Genomic DNA, 18,697 nt, shown 5'->3' with positions numbered 1-18,697 from the left:
GAGAAATAAGTCAAAGTTTTAGAATTTGTATACATCAATATTTAAAAGGAAAATCAACAACTGATTATAAAATATTTAGTAGAAGAATAAAAAAAAGGGTTTTGAAAGGATCGCTCACGTATCTTCTGTCTTCACTTTAAAACAGTTAATTGAAAAACAAAGGGAATTCAGTTTAAATGCTCATATCCTATTCATAAATTATGAAAAAGGTTTGATCTAGTAAAAAGCAACAAACTGTTAGCAAATTGAAAAGTTAAAATTAAGTTACCTCCATTATTAATAAAGTACTTGCAATATATGCAAAGATGAACATCACAACAGTAAAAACATCGACTCATTTAAAGAAGGGTTAAAAATAAATGGTGGTGTAAGACATGGATATAGCTTATTTCCATTTGTGTCATTCTAGTCCTTTTTAAATATATATTAATGAGATATTAAATGAATGGCAACAGGACTATAATTAAAATCAATGCTAATTAATACGTTATTACTGTATATGCAGATTATCAAATCTTAATTGCTAATAACAAGACAAATTACAGTAACCTCTACACAACCTTGTAAGAAGCAAAGTAACCAACCGATTGAACAAATTAATAATTTTAATTATCTTGCTCATAATATAAGGTACATGGAAGGCACAATCCAAAACATCAAATTAGTAAATTCGCCAATATTATAAGCATAATCAGTGATATCTTTAAAGCAAATTTAGCACAAAGAAATGCAAGATTAGGAATAATCAAAGTTTTAGCGCAGGTTACATTAAACTAGATAAAAAAACTAGAACCAACTCTAGAAACAATAGATAATTATAGAAACAAATGAATTCAACATGCGAATACAATGTCACCAAATAGACTACCAAAAAGCATATCGAAATAGAATACTAAAATTCGATTTTAAGTTTTTTCAGGGAAATCCGGAGAACCCGGAGAACTGAATGAAAAACTAATCCCATAGCCGCAGTCTGAGACCAACTAATTCAGTATAGATGGAAGGGAATAAAAAAAAACGGGTCTGTATTATTTGCATGACACAAATGGAAAATTTTTGTTTCCAATTCTGCTGGTAATTTATCAGAAATGATTACTTTGTGAAAACAATAAATTGCTACACATTTCAACATTGTTGAAGACGCACCGACTATCTAAAGAATGATTATATTTCTACGATAAATAAAATCGAAGAAAAAAAATCGTTTTTCTCAGGTTCCTAAATAGAAATATCGACAACAAAGAATCCATAGTTGAAAACAAAATGCAAAGCAGATGAAATCACCGCGCGTAAACGATGAGGGTGGAAGTAAAAAAATACGCAAGAAATAAAAGACAAGAGGAAGGAAAATGAGGATAGCGAAGATACACTGAAACTGAAACCGAGAAACAATGAAGTAAGAAAGCATTAAGATGAGAAAATTAATAAGATAAGGAGAAACTTCGTCCATAAAACAGTAAGAAGAAGAAGAAGAAGCGAAAAAACAAAATGAAGCAATTTTACATGAAGATAGCTTGTTACGAATATCATGAATGTAATAAGATGCTCTGTGAATGTAAAAATAGAAAGAAATTCAAGAAATAATCACTACTGCTGAAATACATTAAGTGTGTACTATCTGTTGTACGATTGTCGGTTTTTATTAAGAACTGTACTTTTAAAATATTAATGTTCATAATTAAAATATTAATTATGAACATTAAATGATTTAAAATATTAATGTTCATAATTAAAATATTAATTATGAACATTAATTGATAGATCTGCATATGAAGGTGCACGTATTAACATAGTGTTTAAACATCAGCCCTTCAAGCGCTGTGGACTAAACCTCTTTTTTTTTACTTTTTCAATTCAAAAACATTTGTGGTGTAAATAATAGAACTTATCTTATCGCAGAACTACTAAAACCGAAAAGCGGAGCCTATTATTGTTATAAAATATTATGTCATATAAGTCTATTGCCTCAAACGAAACATTTTACATAGAACGAGATAACGGAGACAGTGAATTTGAATTTATAGCCACGAGATGGACATGTATAGGAGTATTTTATCAGTATCATATTTTTTTAAAATATTCCTGATTTATTTGTTTGATATCCAATTTTGGGTTTCGCGTTAATGTCTTATAATAGCTTGTCGATATTCGAGGTTTCGCCAGACGATAATGAACACACTGTGCTTAATTTTTGGTTTTTATTTTTTGTTAGTGTCTACTGTTAATCACTTTTAGCTTTTACTAAAGAACAACGGACTTTTCTGTCCTTTTGTGTTACACTTATGATATGTTTGTTCAACAGAATAACAAAATAAAGCACGAACTAGCAAACAAAGTTAACCTGACATGAGACAAATTTTCTTTGACTAACACTTGTATAATTAATATCCACGTTTGAAAGATGTGGGAAGAGAAGGTGAAAGTTTTGCCAAATTTTTTTAAGCGGCTTCTTTTCCTACATGGCCTGAACATATTTATCTTTTAAACTCAGGTGCTAATGTTTCTACTTAGAGGGCGTATGAAGTAATCCTTTATGATCATACGTGTTACTGTATGGCTTCAACTTGTCTTGTTGGCAAAGTTTGTACCTACAATACATCAGGGATCGTGTCAGCTGATGAATTATTCATAGTCCCTTAAGAGACTGGATGTTGCAATACATATTATTAAAAAAAGAATATTCTTTCTTTATTTGTATGGAAGCTTTTCGTGGACTTTATTTACATAATTAGATGACAGCTTTTTTAAGTACAGATATCAAAAGTACATGAATACTGATAGATGAAATGAAGTGTAGTTAACCCTTGGAGGGTAATGGATGGCAATGCTGTAGCTAATGAAGTTCAAACTGAGGCTTTGCTATTGCTGTTACCCTCCTGCCATGATCAGAGCTTTAATAGCTCAATAACACCTTATTCCTAAACTGTCCTCTACAGATAACGGGGAAGATGAAAAGCATTCTTGCTTCGCCCCTTTAAGCCAGTCCTTATAAGGATATAAGGATGAAGTGTAGTTGGGGGGGAAATGAGGTAGGAGATTATTGGAATCGACCGTGAGATGCGGTGATTAATATTACCCTTGGAGGGTAATGGATGGCAATGCTGTAGCCAATGAAGTTCTAACTGAGGCTCGGCTATTGCTGTTATCCTCCTGCCATAATCAGAGCTTTAATAGCTCAATAACTCCTTATCCCTACACTGTTCTCTACAGATAACGGGGAAGATGAAAAGCATTCTTGCTTCGCCCCTTTAAGCCAGTCCTTATAAGGACTATATAATGAAGTGTAGTTAATGAATTACGCTAATACTAATTCCAATAGTGCCTTCTATGTAAGAATTGTAAGCCAAAAACAATTTTTAAATCTATCTATGAAGTGAAAAATTAAAATGCATTTATCTGAATGTAAATAGAATTTAACTTCTGCATTTTAACGTTTGGATTGCAAATGACATTTTAATGGACAGTTTATTAATAAAATGGAGTTATTTTCAGCTATGGTCAAAGTAATTCAGGTTATAAAGCCAGTGTATTTTGTCTTTTAATTACATGTATTCGTTTGGTCGTTTTTTTCTGTTTGGGGGATGAAAAACTCTTCCACCTCCACATGAGAGGGGCTAAGTAACCTGCAGTTCAAAAGTCCTAATAAAGATTTTTCGTATTCTATCATCATCATATATTTTCTGTCCACTGCCAGATGAAGGCCTTCCTTTAGGAAGGCCTTCATCATTCTGCTTTTACTTTTTGCAATATGACATTTTGCCATTTGAATCTTCTATGAGTAATGGGTTATAATGTCTCTCACCCTAGTCTGAGCTCTGATCCAAATATTGCGCTTTCTATCCAGAATGGTAATACTGAGTAATGATTTTCTATTTTTCTCTGAGTAATCCTCAACTTTGGTCAATGTTTTAGTCCAAGTCCATGTTTCACTTCCATATATCGTGACCGGAAGTATAGACCTGTCGAATATTTTTCTTCGAAGGCTATTTACTTTGAGTGGTGCTTTACGGTGTTTTCGCGTTCTATACGTGATTCGAACCTAGGTCTTTGTAACCAAAGGACATTTCCTAATTATTTATTATTATTATTATTATTATTATTATTATGTTTTTTTTTTTTAAAGATAATCTTCCTGAAACAAATTTCTTATTCTTTGTTATCATTTCAGTTTTTATGGGCTGGAATGACCTAATAAGCAAAGCTAAATCTAGGAATTTTTCAACTTAAGACGAGCAGGCTGTCTCAAATGGAGATGTCAGGATTTGTTCTTCCAGAAATTAGGAAGAGTATATGCAACTTGTAGCATAAAAATAGCATTTGTAAATAATAAAAAAATTACTCACTTATGTTATGGGTTTTATGCAGTGGAATACAAAGTCAACTCGGGGAAGGATGTAGAGCGAGTTCTGTTTAATATGATGATTATATATTATAAAATTGAAGTTTTAGCTTTCATAAATTTAATCCTTATTAGTGACAAGAGTATAACTGCTATGTATTCAACCTTCAAAATAGCTTTACCGCAATGCCAGTGTGTCATGCGGGGAAGTTGCATTCAGAGATTGAGTAACAGCTGCACTAATTACATATCAAAACAGGTGACTGGGAACTGGCAAAAATACAGCTGGTTAAGGGAACGTTGAGCACTTACGGTAATAACATGCACTGGATTAAGTAATGATTCTATTAAGAAGGAAAGCTTAGGTCATTGCTGTTTCTAGTTTTGTTATCTCTCGAGTAGATGTTTTCAGGTGTGTACACCAGAGGTCGTATCGGCAAGCAAGCTAGCTATTCAGAACTGCGTGCGTGGGTGTACCTTAGGAGCGGCTGTTTATCTTGGGAGAGGAATGGCGAGAACGCCATGCCATACGAAAATTCCTTCCATATTGGATCTCTCTGCATTTAAAAGAACTTATTTTTCGCGGTGAAGTAAGAAAATATATTCCAAATTTGATGTTGTCTACAATCAGATGATCTTCGATTAAACTCTATATTTTGTCAATGGCTTTTCAAACAATTTTGTTATTTATAAAGAACTATATTCCGAGAAATATTTCAATTTTACATTACGGTAAAGATGTCGTATTAATCGGAATAGACGAAAGTCCACTCATTGTTGAAATGTGTACATTACCATATGAATTTTGCAACAACTGAGTACAAAATCCTCCATTAAGTTTTTGCACTTCCGGAAATTTAGTAATCTTTACTCAGGTAAACGGGGTTGTAATTCCAATCTAAACAAAGATAATGGTTATCTTAGTTATTATTATTATTTTTTTTTATCGCGAGCGTATACCTCTTTCGATGAGTTTGTTTAAAACAACATCCAGGTTTCTTTAGCATCGCCAAAACCTTGTTTTTTATATTATTGACTTCTGTAACGTGATTTTTAAGTACTACAACTCTCTTGTTTATAGATTAAATCTTAGAAGAATATTTAGGAAGGTAAAACTACCTTAAATAATCACGAACAACCTGATATCATAGATTCAAATAATTCTTGTGTTCGGTTGATGGAAGTTGAAATTTGTCTTAAGCTATGTTAATAATTAGACTGAGAAGTAGTGGCGTTATATTATTGTTATGCAAGTTAAGAATTTAACTAATTTTTATTATAAATAATAATATAAATTATATTTCATTTGTAAAATAATATTTTAATATTTCAATTTTTTGAAATATTTTACAAAATTCAAAAGCTATATTAAACACCTTTAAATATAATATATCAGAGATATAATTAAGCCATTACTATCAATGAACGCCGGGTAATGGAATGCAATGCTGTAGCCAATGAAGTTCTAACTGAGGCTCGGCTATTGCTGTTACCCTCCTGCCATGATCAGAGCTTTAATAGCTCATTAACACCTTATCCCTACATTGTCCTCTACAGATAACGGGGAAGATGAAAAGCATTATTGCTTCGCCCCTTTAAGCCAGTCCTTATAAGGACTATAGGGAACGCCAAATCGGAAGAAAAGTCCTTTTTAGGACTTCCAGGGTAACGAATGGCAATGCTGTAGCCAATGAAGTTTTAATTGAGGCTCGTCTATTGCCGTTACCCAGCTATGACTAGAGCTTTTAGCTCAATAACACTCCATCCACACAGATTTTCTTCATTCAGATGATGGGATAAAGAGTCAAGGACTCAGTCCATCTCCCAGTTCTTTTAAGAACTAACGCCAAATCCGGACATCATTTTGATCGAAGGAAGTGATCAAGTGATATGTGTGTTTCGAAGAAGAATAATAAGAACCATTGAGTTTCTTACAATATGCAGATAGTGATCCAAGTGAATTTCTAGAAACAGTTGTTGGAATAGAGATTTTTAAATATAGTGCAATATAGCTGATACTTGGTCATTAAAATACTTAATGCAATTAATTTATATTTGCTTTACGTTTCAACAAAAATGAATGAAAATTTGGACAATTTTTCTGATGCCTTTAACTTAATGTGAAAATTTATTAAATTGCTACTAAAGTACAAAGCCAAAAGGCTATAATTTAATAATACATTTTATTTCCTCAATTGTAAAGTTCATTAAATTATTTTCTATATGGTCCCGAAAACAAAACTGATGTACTTTGTTCACGATATTTGTTTATTACATAAATCGAGATGGATAAACAGATAAGCGACTGGATTTAGTCTGTAATAATGAATCAAACCGGTACGATGGTAGGGAATACAAAATATACTGAAAACGACTTCCAACAAGATTAAAGGAGGACAATATACTGATCAACTATTTTTCAAGACTTTTTCAATCTTAAATTTTAACTGCTAATGAGTATATTTGCACAATAAACACAGGAAACATTGAAAACTCGATCCAAGTAATCCTTAGACTTGGAGAACGTTCAAAACATTTCTATTACTAAATTTTCTAGACGACTGCATCCATTCAAATAATGGGGGAGGGGAAACGTCACGTGACACGAGAACGAACGATTTTTTCATTTAAGGGATGTTCCAGTTCATTTAAAGGAGCGTGCCAGCTGAACAACAGGGTTAGCAACCGACACGCCCCTATCAAAGAGGGAATAATAGGTCACATGATCAATCAACGAGCCTGTTGCATGCCTGCACTGTCCGTTGTGTATGTGTGTGTGCGCGAGTAACCGTTGTGATACGGAAATATTTTATTACCGCCAGTAAATTGCCGACCGTTCATTACTTAACAAAAGCCCAACTGCTTTATTTCGAAGAAAAATAATTAAGAAATGCAGTTTAATAACACACATTCACACGCGATTTAATGACAGCCAGTGGCTCCAGCAAACGGAAGGGTTTACTATGGGAAGAATGAGGAGACCGGGTGAACTGCGTTCGGCAAACATTTTCCACTTCTTCCCTCTTTGTTTATATTCCGCACATGAGGCAGCACACTTGCTAGTACAGCGATTCGTCATGTTGGCGACCACAACAGACTAATCGAGAAACGAAAATGTTGTCAAAGAGAACTGCATCTGTGCCTTACCAACCCTCCGACACACACGCCATGCCCAGCACCTGGTTACAGGAACCGTGTCCATCCAAACCCGTTTCTCATTGGCTTACGATAGTTGATTTTGTTAGAAAGCCTCCTATTGGCTATCGAATGGGTCTGGCATCCGCTCGTGCTGTAGCTGGAAGGCTAGGCGCCCATAGTTGCATTTATCGCATCGTTAGGATAGATATCTCTCCTTGAACGTAGTAGCAGCCTCCATCCATACAAGTCTGCTTAACTCTGGTGGATTATCCCCAAAGATTAGCCGTAGCTGTAGCGTGTCAATGAAACTCATTCACAGAACTGTAAGTACCCTTTCTTCAGATAGAATGCATCGTTCGCTGTAACTACCTTCGCGTATACCATTACCGTACTGTGTGCAAAACCTGCTCAGTAGCTTGTCGTTTGCCTCCATTTCCTTTCTCTCTTTCTGGTTTCGCTCCTGAGTTTTTCTCTTTGCTTGTGCCCTCTTCTTTATTTCCTTTTTTTCCTCTGTGCGCCATAACCTCACTCCATGGAAAGGGTGGGACGTAATACGGTGGCTCAAAGCTACTGGCTGTGAGCCAGACCTCTTCCCCCCCTTTATTAAAATCTCCTCCACAATGTTTTCTATTGATGATAAGAATCCATTGGGTTGTTGTGGAGTTTTAATTTAGTGTCTTGGAAAAGTATTATTCGCTGATGTTTTTCTTGATTATCTGAAATTGCATGGTGTTATATGGATACGATATGGTTGCACATTGTCTAGGAAGAGAATGGCGTGGTGTGTTTGTATGTGAGTGTGTGTGTGTGCGTGTGCGCGCGCGTCTGTATTGGTTTAGGAACCGATTATCTTCTGTACTAATCTTAGTATAATCAGAAGTAATAAACAAAAAAAACTCTATCAGTTCTTTAAAAGGATAAATATTTAAGATATTTTTTTAAAAATTCCTGAACATATTCATGTGAAATATGAATACCAAAGCTTTATCCATTGGAAATATATTCAAGACGAACAACCAAATAACTCAGTCATACCTTTTAGTTACCTAAAATAATTCCAAGAGTGTTCGAAAAATTTCCATTCTGTTTTATATGACTATTCAAATAATATAATACAAGTTTTTTCTTTTATTATAATTATCCCTTTTCTCCATTATTATTGGTGTTTGGATAATTATGGACTCTTGAGTTTGTGTCATCACATGCAAATGGTGTAATCATATTTATTTTTTTCTCCTATATTTTTTTATTTCTGTACTTTTAAGTTTGATGAATTAAAATTCTCTTTTCTAACTTCCAAGTTCTGATAGGCACTGCATTTAATAAACTAGGAAACTTCGATATCATTGTAAACAATATTGCATAATTAAATCGTCATGACACTTATATTTAAATTGATTCTAATGTGATTTATTTCTATTACAGCAGCAGCAGTATGCATGTATTTATTATTTGTTCGTTAAAAACATTTTGAACTGAATAAATATTAACTTCCTAGCAAGTCAAAATAATAAAATATACAATAGCTAACATGCTCACATTTTTTATAATTAATTAAATTGCTAATTGTTCGTTTGCTAAAAGTTAAAGAGCAAATATATAACCATAATGCATTATTAAATAGATTAATATTAAATGTTCTGAATATTTATAACATCTTAGTGATCTTTTAATATATTTATTTAGTGTGCCTTGTTTAATAATTGTTTAAAATTTTTAAATAATTTTAGTGAAGTGCTTTGAGTTCAGTTTTGCCTAATGTCTACATATTGGCAGGCTAAAATATTAATAATTTTCTTGTAAACACATGATGTTGTCTGACTTACAATTTCTAAAAAGAAATCATTGCCACACACACATACATACACACACATTCGTACAAAAAGCATTGAAATATGCAAACCACATTTACCATAATAAAATTATCATATATTTATAAGAGTAGCTAGTATACGTGTCTCTCATTTTATCTAAAATCTTTCAAAATTAACCCCAGTGATTTTTAAAGCACAATCTTTCTAACAAAGAAGCAATAAACTGAAGAATTCCTGAAACTGCTGTTAATTTCAGCATTATCACTAAGATAAAAATAGCTAGAATCCACCTAAACACACGTATCTGGATGAATAAGCGTTGATTACGTCACACTATTCTAACAATGTGCTAAAGTTACCAGAAACGCATGTCGTAGGACGTTTGATTCATCATTCTATGATGCCACTTCTAGAGAAAAAGCGTAGAATACAGAATCACATGAACTTAGAGCAAAGCTATTTTTTTTATTTCCACCAAAGAACAAGAAGTTAGAAATTCATTGTCTTAGTAGAAGCATGTAAACAATAGATAAATTTGAATAAATATATATTAATAAGTCGTTAGTGTAATACTATCCACCAAAAATTCATTATTAATTATGAAATTATCTATAACAATATTCAAATATTTATTCTTATTTCAATACATATGAAATCATTATTCTTATTGTTCCAAGTCAGACATACGGTTTCAATTAGAATTATCATTTTGATACACTTAAGTTAGCTCTATTATATCGATAATTCAACAAGGTGTGTCACATAAGTCACTAACATTAAGATGCCATGATAATTTTTAGCATTCCAGTTATCAATTCCTATAAGAATTTGATTTGAAATTTTCTAGTTCTCAAAATTTTAACGCAATATTTTTTAAATAAACAAGCATTTAAGCTATAAAAGAATAGTTTATCTATAATTATTATTTAAAAAATTGAAATAAAATCATCTTTTTGATGAATATTTAGAAATAACACTCAACATTATTTAGACACCTTTTTCGTTTATTCAGTTGACTGTTAGAAAGAATTAAACAAAATTATGCTCATATGAAAGATGCAGCCAGGCCAGTTCTGAGTCTCGAATTACATGACTCAGAATAGCCACTATGCACTGCTCGTTGTTGTGACATTTTAATTTAAATTTAATATTTAATTTTTTCATTTATAACACACCATGTTTTGAAAGTTGACTAAGAGTGTTTGCTGTGTAGTGTTCCACTATGCACCGCTCGTTGTTGAGACATTTTAATATTTCTAATTTTTTCATTTATAACACACCATGTTTTGAAAGTTGACTAAGAGTGGATTATACTGTTTGCTATGTCGTGTTCCAATGTCAGTTTAGTGTGTACGTTTATGATGTGAAAAAACCAATTGTGTGCGTGCATTTGGAATTTCAATCTATACAATAACATATATACAAATGATCATTTTGATACATAAAATTCTCGCAAGGAAGCGACGGAGAGGATAAACCTGAAAGAAAGGAGGAGATAATTCGACATGGGAAACAGTGGTGATTACGTCACCATTTGTCCTTCTTCCCTCCCATGTGAAGATGTGTAAACACCTACTCCTGCCTGTTTGCAGATCTCGTGTAGATGTGCCAACTGAAACGGGGACTTCTACACCATCGCGTTCTAATAACTGCAATGCAATTTTAGTTAGGGTACGAAAGACAATATTTACTAAGTTAAGATGCATTTCTTCTTCTTCTGCAGCTTTTCCCACTTAAGTAGGGTCGCTGTTTGTAGTGAGTCTCTTAAGTTAAGATGCATTTGAAGAATGGAAATAACATCAAACCCATATACGAGAAAAATCCACATTATATGTGCAGGTTTTAGTAAAAGAAAGAATTCTGAATTTATATATATATATCTTAAATTAAATACATTTAGATGTCCTTTTTATATATCATTATACTGTTTGAAATGTTAAACATGGTGTATTTAATAATCCCCAAAAGAATACGCTCATTACATAAAAAAAGTATAATTCAGAATTCTTTCTTTTACTAAAACCTGCGCATATAATGTAGATTTTTCTCGTATTCTCTTTTCTAAAATTATATATTTTCTAATTAATATAATTATATCGTATTAATTAAATTAAAATATATTCACAGCAGATTTTTACTGATGTTCCCGAATAGCGTATTTGTTTTTATCGTGAGCTTCGTTTTAATGTATTTTAAATAGATTAATATATTGCCAGGGCTTTAGCACAGAAACCACAGTCAAAAGCCTGAGCGAAAAATTCATTCAACAGTACTTATGGCCTATTGGATGAATGAATAAGTGACGTCACTCTAGACTGATGCCCATTTGTTAGTTCAGAAATTCACACTTTCAATTGTACATTACATATGATTTACAAGAGTTACGAGTTACTTTGGACAATATTGCTGTGCATATGAAATGCAGACATTTCGCATGCATCATTTAAATACTTATATATACTTGTATCTCCAAATTTAACAGAAAAAATTATGGTTTACTTATAAAAAATCTGTGAATCACAAGATGTCATATATAATCGATACTTATGAATGATTTCAAAAGTATCTAATAAAATAAGTACAAATAGAATAAAATTATCAATAAGGGGATTAAAATTATTATTAAAAATTGCGCAAAATATTCAAATTTTATTAATTTTTTAAAGAAATTAAATCAAAATTAAAGTATACTTACTTTTTTAATAAATTAATTAATTTAATTATAAATACACACATTATTGTGAAGTAACTGTGATAAATTCTTCTTCAGTCAACTTTATTTGAATTGGAAACGAAAGCAAACTACTATTAAATGATCTTGTTGTTAAAAGTGAAAACAACAGAGGGAAAATTGATTTCAGATGTTCTCGAAACAAGCACGTGCCTGTCCTTTTAGCACGGAAAATGTATTTCTACTGTCATTCATGACAGTACATCGCACCTTCATGGGTGATATTCTTTGAGTGGCTTTCGTTATTACTACTGTCATTTCTGTTGATGGTAACTGTTACAGTTACCATTACCATGTTTTACAATATATTGATCTCAATAGCCATCAGATAAGTAGGAATGAATTGATAGACAGAACACTATTATTATTTAATTATTATTATTTACAAGAGTTATTAGTACTATACATATTTCCGTTTATATATATATATATATATATATATATATATATATATATATATATATATATATATATATATATATATATATATCTTAAATCCATTCCTATTCCCAAACAGATTTATTTTCATTGTTGCACCTAGAATTATTCACAACAATCATGGTATGTTTATATTTTATGGCTTTTTCCTATGACAATTCAAAATCACTAATTATTTAACAATTTCGCGCTGATAAACTCCGAATATTTATGTGAATAGCTTATTGCTGTTTCCACACTGCTTATGCCCCATTGATATACAACGTAGGACGGTTCTGTTGGTACATTGCAATTTTCTTCACTATGACTATAGAAAAACTAAAGTTATGTATTTAAATAATAGCTTCATAATCTATCACACGTTGTTTCGCTTATGCTTATTAGTCCCTACTTTACTTTAAATCAATTAGCCACTTACTACGTATTTACGTTTCAAGACATAAAACTTTGCATGTACATTTTAACATCACAACAAAACGCCATTGCTTTAAAATTCTTTCTTCTCCTTTAAAACTTCTCTTCGCAACCATGTCGGATAATAACACACCTAAACATACTGCAATTTCCAGTTTTTTTAAAAAAATCGCGCTTTCATCTTAACCAGTTCTTTAATATTATAATGAGGTGCAAGTAAACAGAAAATATATCCATGTGACTGCTCAGCTCATTTTCGGGCTAAGAGTCCTTATAATAATTACTTGCCTTACTGGATAGAATCCGAGCTTGGGGGAAGGGAGGTCTTTCCATTCAAAAGAACATTTAATTATTCTTCCGACTACTCTACAAAAGTTATTTCTAAATAACCAATAAATTTATCAGTGTTTCTTACTCTGATTTTCTTTCTAATCTATTTTTATTGTTAACCATATGTTTTGTTAACATATGGTTAACCATATGTTAACAAAACATATGGTTATAATGACCGAGGAATTATTACAGAACAAGATGGCTTCATTTGCTTTCTATGTCTGTAGATATGTGTGTTCACAGTTGCAGCTCCCCTGTTTTGAGGGACGAAAAACACGTTTACGTCAGAAAACCCTCGGTAATTTATTTTGTAACTATACCAGATTTTCATTATTAAATATAATTATTTGGAATCGGGTCATTCTTTTTGAAACACCCTGTATTATAATACCTTCAATTAGTTCCTTTTCGTCCGTATCACACAGTTTCGCCGAATTTCTTATAAGTTGTATAATTTGCCCTTTCGGACAAATAATTAACACGAGGAATTATCCATGTTCATATGTTTTTGAAAAGCTTGGAGAGGATTTAGTTTTGAGTTTAATAAAAAAAAACCAAGGAAACCCTTTAAAGAAAAATGTATAGCATTTATAAAAATTATAACATAAGGAAGGTAATTTTTAAAAAAATAATTGTATTTTTTAAGAGTACAAAAGAGCTTTTAGGAATAGCAGCCGAACAATCGCATGGGTTGATTGATCTGGTACCCGAAAATTTAAAGAAATAACAAAAAATGGAAAAAAAAAGATAGTGATCGCATAGCAAATAGCACAAGGATAATTAACATATATATAAATGGCCTGTCAACAAAGGATCACATAATTTGTCGTAGCTGTCAGTTGCTAAAATATATAAATGGCCTGTCAACAAAGGATCACATAATTTGTCGTAGCTGTCAGTTGCTAAAATAAAAAACATGGAAATCTTCAACTATTCAGATCCTGATAAACTCAACTTATAGTCAGAAGTCAGATATAATGCAAAAGTAGTCCATCTACACTTGAGATCATACATGACACTATGAAGCTAACGATGTAATAATATCCCTGTAAGACTACAAGAGGGCGCAGAGGTAGATGATGAAGCAATAATAGACTCTTCTTGAGACTATGCATCACCACAGCCACATATTTGCTATGTAATTTCCTATAGATTTCATGCCAGAAGGCTAATCTGTAGTGTGATCATAACAAATAGTTTTTTTGTATTGCATAAAATCCTCATAGGCGTCCAGAAAGGCTGCATTGTACTTACAGTTCTGTATATTGGGGAGCGACACTGTTATGATTGGTACTGCTTCATAGTTCAGTTGCAGTGCATCCACCCCCAAGATTAAGACATCGTTACATTATAAACAAATCCTTTTGCGTGCTCCTTTCAGCACAAGAGGGTACCCTTCTGTCATATTCATTAGTCCAAGTTCAATTTCAGATGGATCAAACGTATCTGGGATGTTTGTACCTCCGAAAATCCTCGTTCTTCATGTCTTTTTAGGGATATACTTCGGAAATTATTCCGCGCCCCTTGTGTTTTTGAAGGGGCGCGGAATAATTTTCGAAGTATATTAAAGTATATTAAAATAAAACGGATTTTTTTTCTCCATTTCTATTAATTTCTTTATTCACTCTGTTTCTACCAGAGAGACAATGAATAACGTATTGTTTATTTGTAAATGAAATTCTCTTTTAGTATTAATAAAATGGACTTAATACGATCCAAGGTCATAGACCGAGAAAATAAAATAACCTTAATTTTGTTAGTATTTCGCAGAAAGTTTATTTTAATATGTATTTTATGATTCTGTTTATGACAAATTTTTAAAGCGACAAGAGCCCACGTTTAACATATGCGTTAGGATTAATCAGAACTAAACGAAAAATCCTTAAGTTTTTTAAGATAATATTTCCGTTCGACAAAAAATGCAAAGCGGTTGTTTTGCTCCCGCTTTCATCGTTTTGTGAAAGAGTCGACGAAGATCGAAATTCTGCATGCTGGAAGAACACACAACACATGGGTGTGACATCCGTTCACGGACAAGTGGTGAATAGCAGTGCATGCGAATGTACAGAAGTGCTGTAAATATAGTTTATATATATATATATATATACACACACACACTCCTTTCAAAGACTTTGTGTTCAATATAGAACCTCCGTCTCTCTCTGTCTATAAAGAATTATACTCCATATAAGGATAATCTGTGTTTATTATTAATAAGTATAACAAATTATCTATTTATCATCGCTTTGTGTACGATATTGATAGTTATAGCTATTAAATCCCGCTCTAAATCGACCGGGTGATTGACCTTATACCATTTTCAAGGAGATGACAGGCTAGACATGTTTAGCGACTCCTCTGCAATCGCACACTTCTATTTATTGGAGTTTAAGAAGGAAACTGTGTCAGAGATTACGAGTGCATGGCATGCAACGCAAAGGAGGATAGTATGGCAAGTGGCACGCATACCCTTTTGCGTGAGCAAGTCGGTTACGATCCCACTTACGTGGTATGATAAGGAGGGAAGGTTATAGAGCACGAGGAACATAAGAATTAAAAACAAAAATGGGTAAAACTTCTTGACTCAAGGAAACGAAATAGCATATTGTAGGAAGAAAAGAAATGTAATGATACGAAGAGAAGGAAAGAACTCAAATGGACACTACAAGAAGGAATAAAAGTTATTTATTGATGACTGAAGCATCCATGTACTGCTTTTTTTATTCGTGGTATCAACTGCATTGCTGTTGATACCACGTTGATTTCAACTAACGTTTGCTTGGTTTTAAAGAACTTCGCAACCCAATACAATTCTTGTGTAAGAAAATTTAAGTGGGAATCCGTGGCGTGCTTTTCTTAACCCTCTACTTTTTTCTTGGTCAAAGAATACATTTTTAGCTCATCTATGTGTACCTAGTATTAAGCTGCCCTTTATATCCATTTATTTTAAGAAAAAAATCATGATCCAATGAACACTGTTCGGAGTTTGCGAAAAAAAATAAGCGTTTGTTATTTTGCATTTTAGTCTCATATATTTTTGCTGTCATGAAGATATTAATAGAAATAATATTAAGCGATTTCTGTTTGCGTTACTTACAATTGAATATAATGTGCAATATACGCATCTATATAATTATCTATTTATGTATGCATTCAACTTCGGTAAGTGGCATCCATATTAGGTATCCAAATGCAATGTCAACAACATTATTTGTAACTCGCCTTCTCAACCATACTGCAGTGTCGCATCATCTACCATTTCATGCATTAGGTAGAATAACCTTGAATAAGTAAGTTGGCTTTTCCTAATAGACGGTTAATCTTTTATTAGTGCTAGTCAAGTGGTGTGTTTACAACTTATCTTGAGAAAAGAATTGGGAAGAAAAATGTTGCCAATTATATGAGACAGGCGGGGACTAGTTGAAAAGCATTTTATGAATGTTCTTTGAGTTCTAGACTGGAGTCGGACCTTTCCATCCACAGAACATATGTTCGTACTGTGCTATACTATAAATTCGATAATAGAACATGTAAGAGGAGGTTCTCACCTTCTTCTTCCTTGTTTTACGCTTACGTGTAGACCCACACGATACCATGCACGTTTTTCAAAACCACACCCGACGGAGTAGATTGATTAATCTTTATTCCTGTAGTCCCACGTTGCGTGTTCTTTTGGATAGTTTGTTTGTTTTGCTGGACGAAAAAAAACCGAGAAAAAAACGCTTCCATCTCTGTATGAGACCGAATAACTCACTTTCAGATGAAAAGCAATGGTTCTTCGCGTTCTGGACAGAATTTGAACACAGGTCTTGCTAACCAAAGGGCTTCGTCGAAATTGACTGAGCTATGGAGGTTCCTGAGGTTATCATAAAAAGGTAAAAAGTTGTAAAGCATTTAAACAGTTCCTTCCCCTAGTTTATCATTTCGTATTAATTATTTTAGAATTAAAATGAGTTCCCAAGTTTTCTTTGCATCTCCTGTCGTTATAAAATAAAGACGTGAACTAATTTTAATTCTAAAATAATTATCCACCCAATTATGATTCTTTTATATCCATTCGTCTACCTTTCGAAGGAACTCTTACATGCTGATATTCTCTATTAGATTAAATCAATCCGATTCCAGGAGTCTAAATTCCAGAACATCTCTCACCAGTACAGAAATAAATTCACATGCTACGGGGGGGGGAAGAATTTGATCTCAATTTGCCTTATGAATGAACAAATACGGAAGTAGTTGTTGCAAAAGTCCTTCCTGAAGTCCTTCTCAGCACGCGCGCGCGCGCACACACACACACACACACACACAGAGCAATGATTTGAGTTTCACAAAGGCGAAGTAATGTCAACATCTTGAAGCTTTAACTTCTGGAGTACAAAGTCGACACATTCCAGAAAACCAAAATAGTTTATTGCCTGACCAGGCAAATGTGTGTCGGTTATTGTAAGGGTAACTATAGAAATCTAGACGTAAGTTTCCTTTCCCCCCCCCTTTCCATCTCTTTTGAAAGCAGTCCAACTATGTAAATTTAACTCCCCATACAGACTGTCTGGGTGCCATTAAATGCATGAGCCTTTTTTTAAATAACGTTTCGATGAAATGTGTGCTATAATGTGAAAGTTAAGCGTGATTTTGGAAAGATTTCTAAAGGAGATTAAAGACGAAATAGTTTGCAAAATCTCAATATGTGAAGTTATACAAGGAAATAATTCAATGTAAGACATGTTAGTAACAAAATAAGAATCTAAATGGCAAATAAAAGCCTGTTTATTGGATACTTAGATTTCGGCATCGTTAAACAACCGATTTATAAATACATGGTTTCAATATCACTCGCCGATAGTAGCGCCGTCTGCAAATTCTTTCCCAAATTGTTAAAAGACAATTAATAATTCATATTAAATCTAAAATAATTACTTACAATTCGTTCATCTATGGGCAAATATTATCTTTGCAATGACGCTTTAAATAAATTTCATCCCTTGGTGTGAAACCTGCTTAAGAAAGTTCTTTAAGTGACTTGAAAAATTTCCCAGATTATACCTACCAAGCCTAATCATTGCGCTAATGCACAAAAGTTTACAATCTCTCGAATGGGATAAACGTGTTTTATTTATTTATTTATTATTATTTTTTATAATTCTTCTAGAAAGATACTGTATTCTGAATATTAATTTTTAACTTTTATTCGTCAGATATTGCCTATAACAAGGCGGCACCGCGATACGAAATGCGAAACATTAACTCCAAGGAATAAAATAACTAGAGCATATTGTTACGAAATTATTTATGCAATCAAATTACACTATCTACCAATAATTGTGTGCACACTTTAGCAATTTACAATTGATACCAGCAGGCGAACCCTAATATCAGGTATGTCTACCTTTGGCTTTGATCACCTCCTGCACCCTTCGAGGGAGGCTTTCCACCAATGTGCGACAGACAGCAGGTGGCATTTGTCTCCATTCCTCCATCAAAGCAGCACTG

The 18,697-nt window shown here is 32.8% G+C and overlaps 1 protein-coding gene across 3 annotated transcripts in view; it reads left to right on the top strand.

The window, feature by feature from the left end:
- The window catches only part of Ca-beta (Calcium channel protein beta subunit), a 304,062-nt gene that overhangs the window by 83,833 nt on the left and 201,532 nt on the right, over positions 1-18,697 (top strand). The window contains exon 1 of one of the 3 annotated variants that reach the window (XM_090411383.1): positions 7,648-7,800. The exons of the other annotated variants lie outside the window; for them this stretch is intronic. Coding sequence (XP_090267509.1) covers positions 7,780-7,800 — 21 coding nt within the window. The 5' untranslated portion in view covers positions 7,648-7,779. Of the gene's footprint in view, positions 1-7,647; positions 7,801-18,697 lie in introns of those variants that run through there. 3 annotated transcript variants of the gene reach the window in all.

Source organism: Typopeltis vanoorti, chromosome 2 (assembly GCF_054136105.1).
Source record: "Typopeltis vanoorti isolate ZY-2024b chromosome 2, IOZ_Tvanoo_1.0, whole genome shotgun sequence".
In the NCBI taxonomy this organism is placed as follows: Eukaryota; Metazoa; Arthropoda; class Arachnida; order Uropygi; family Thelyphonidae; genus Typopeltis; species Typopeltis vanoorti.
This window is presented reverse-complemented; position numbering and strand designations above follow the sequence as displayed.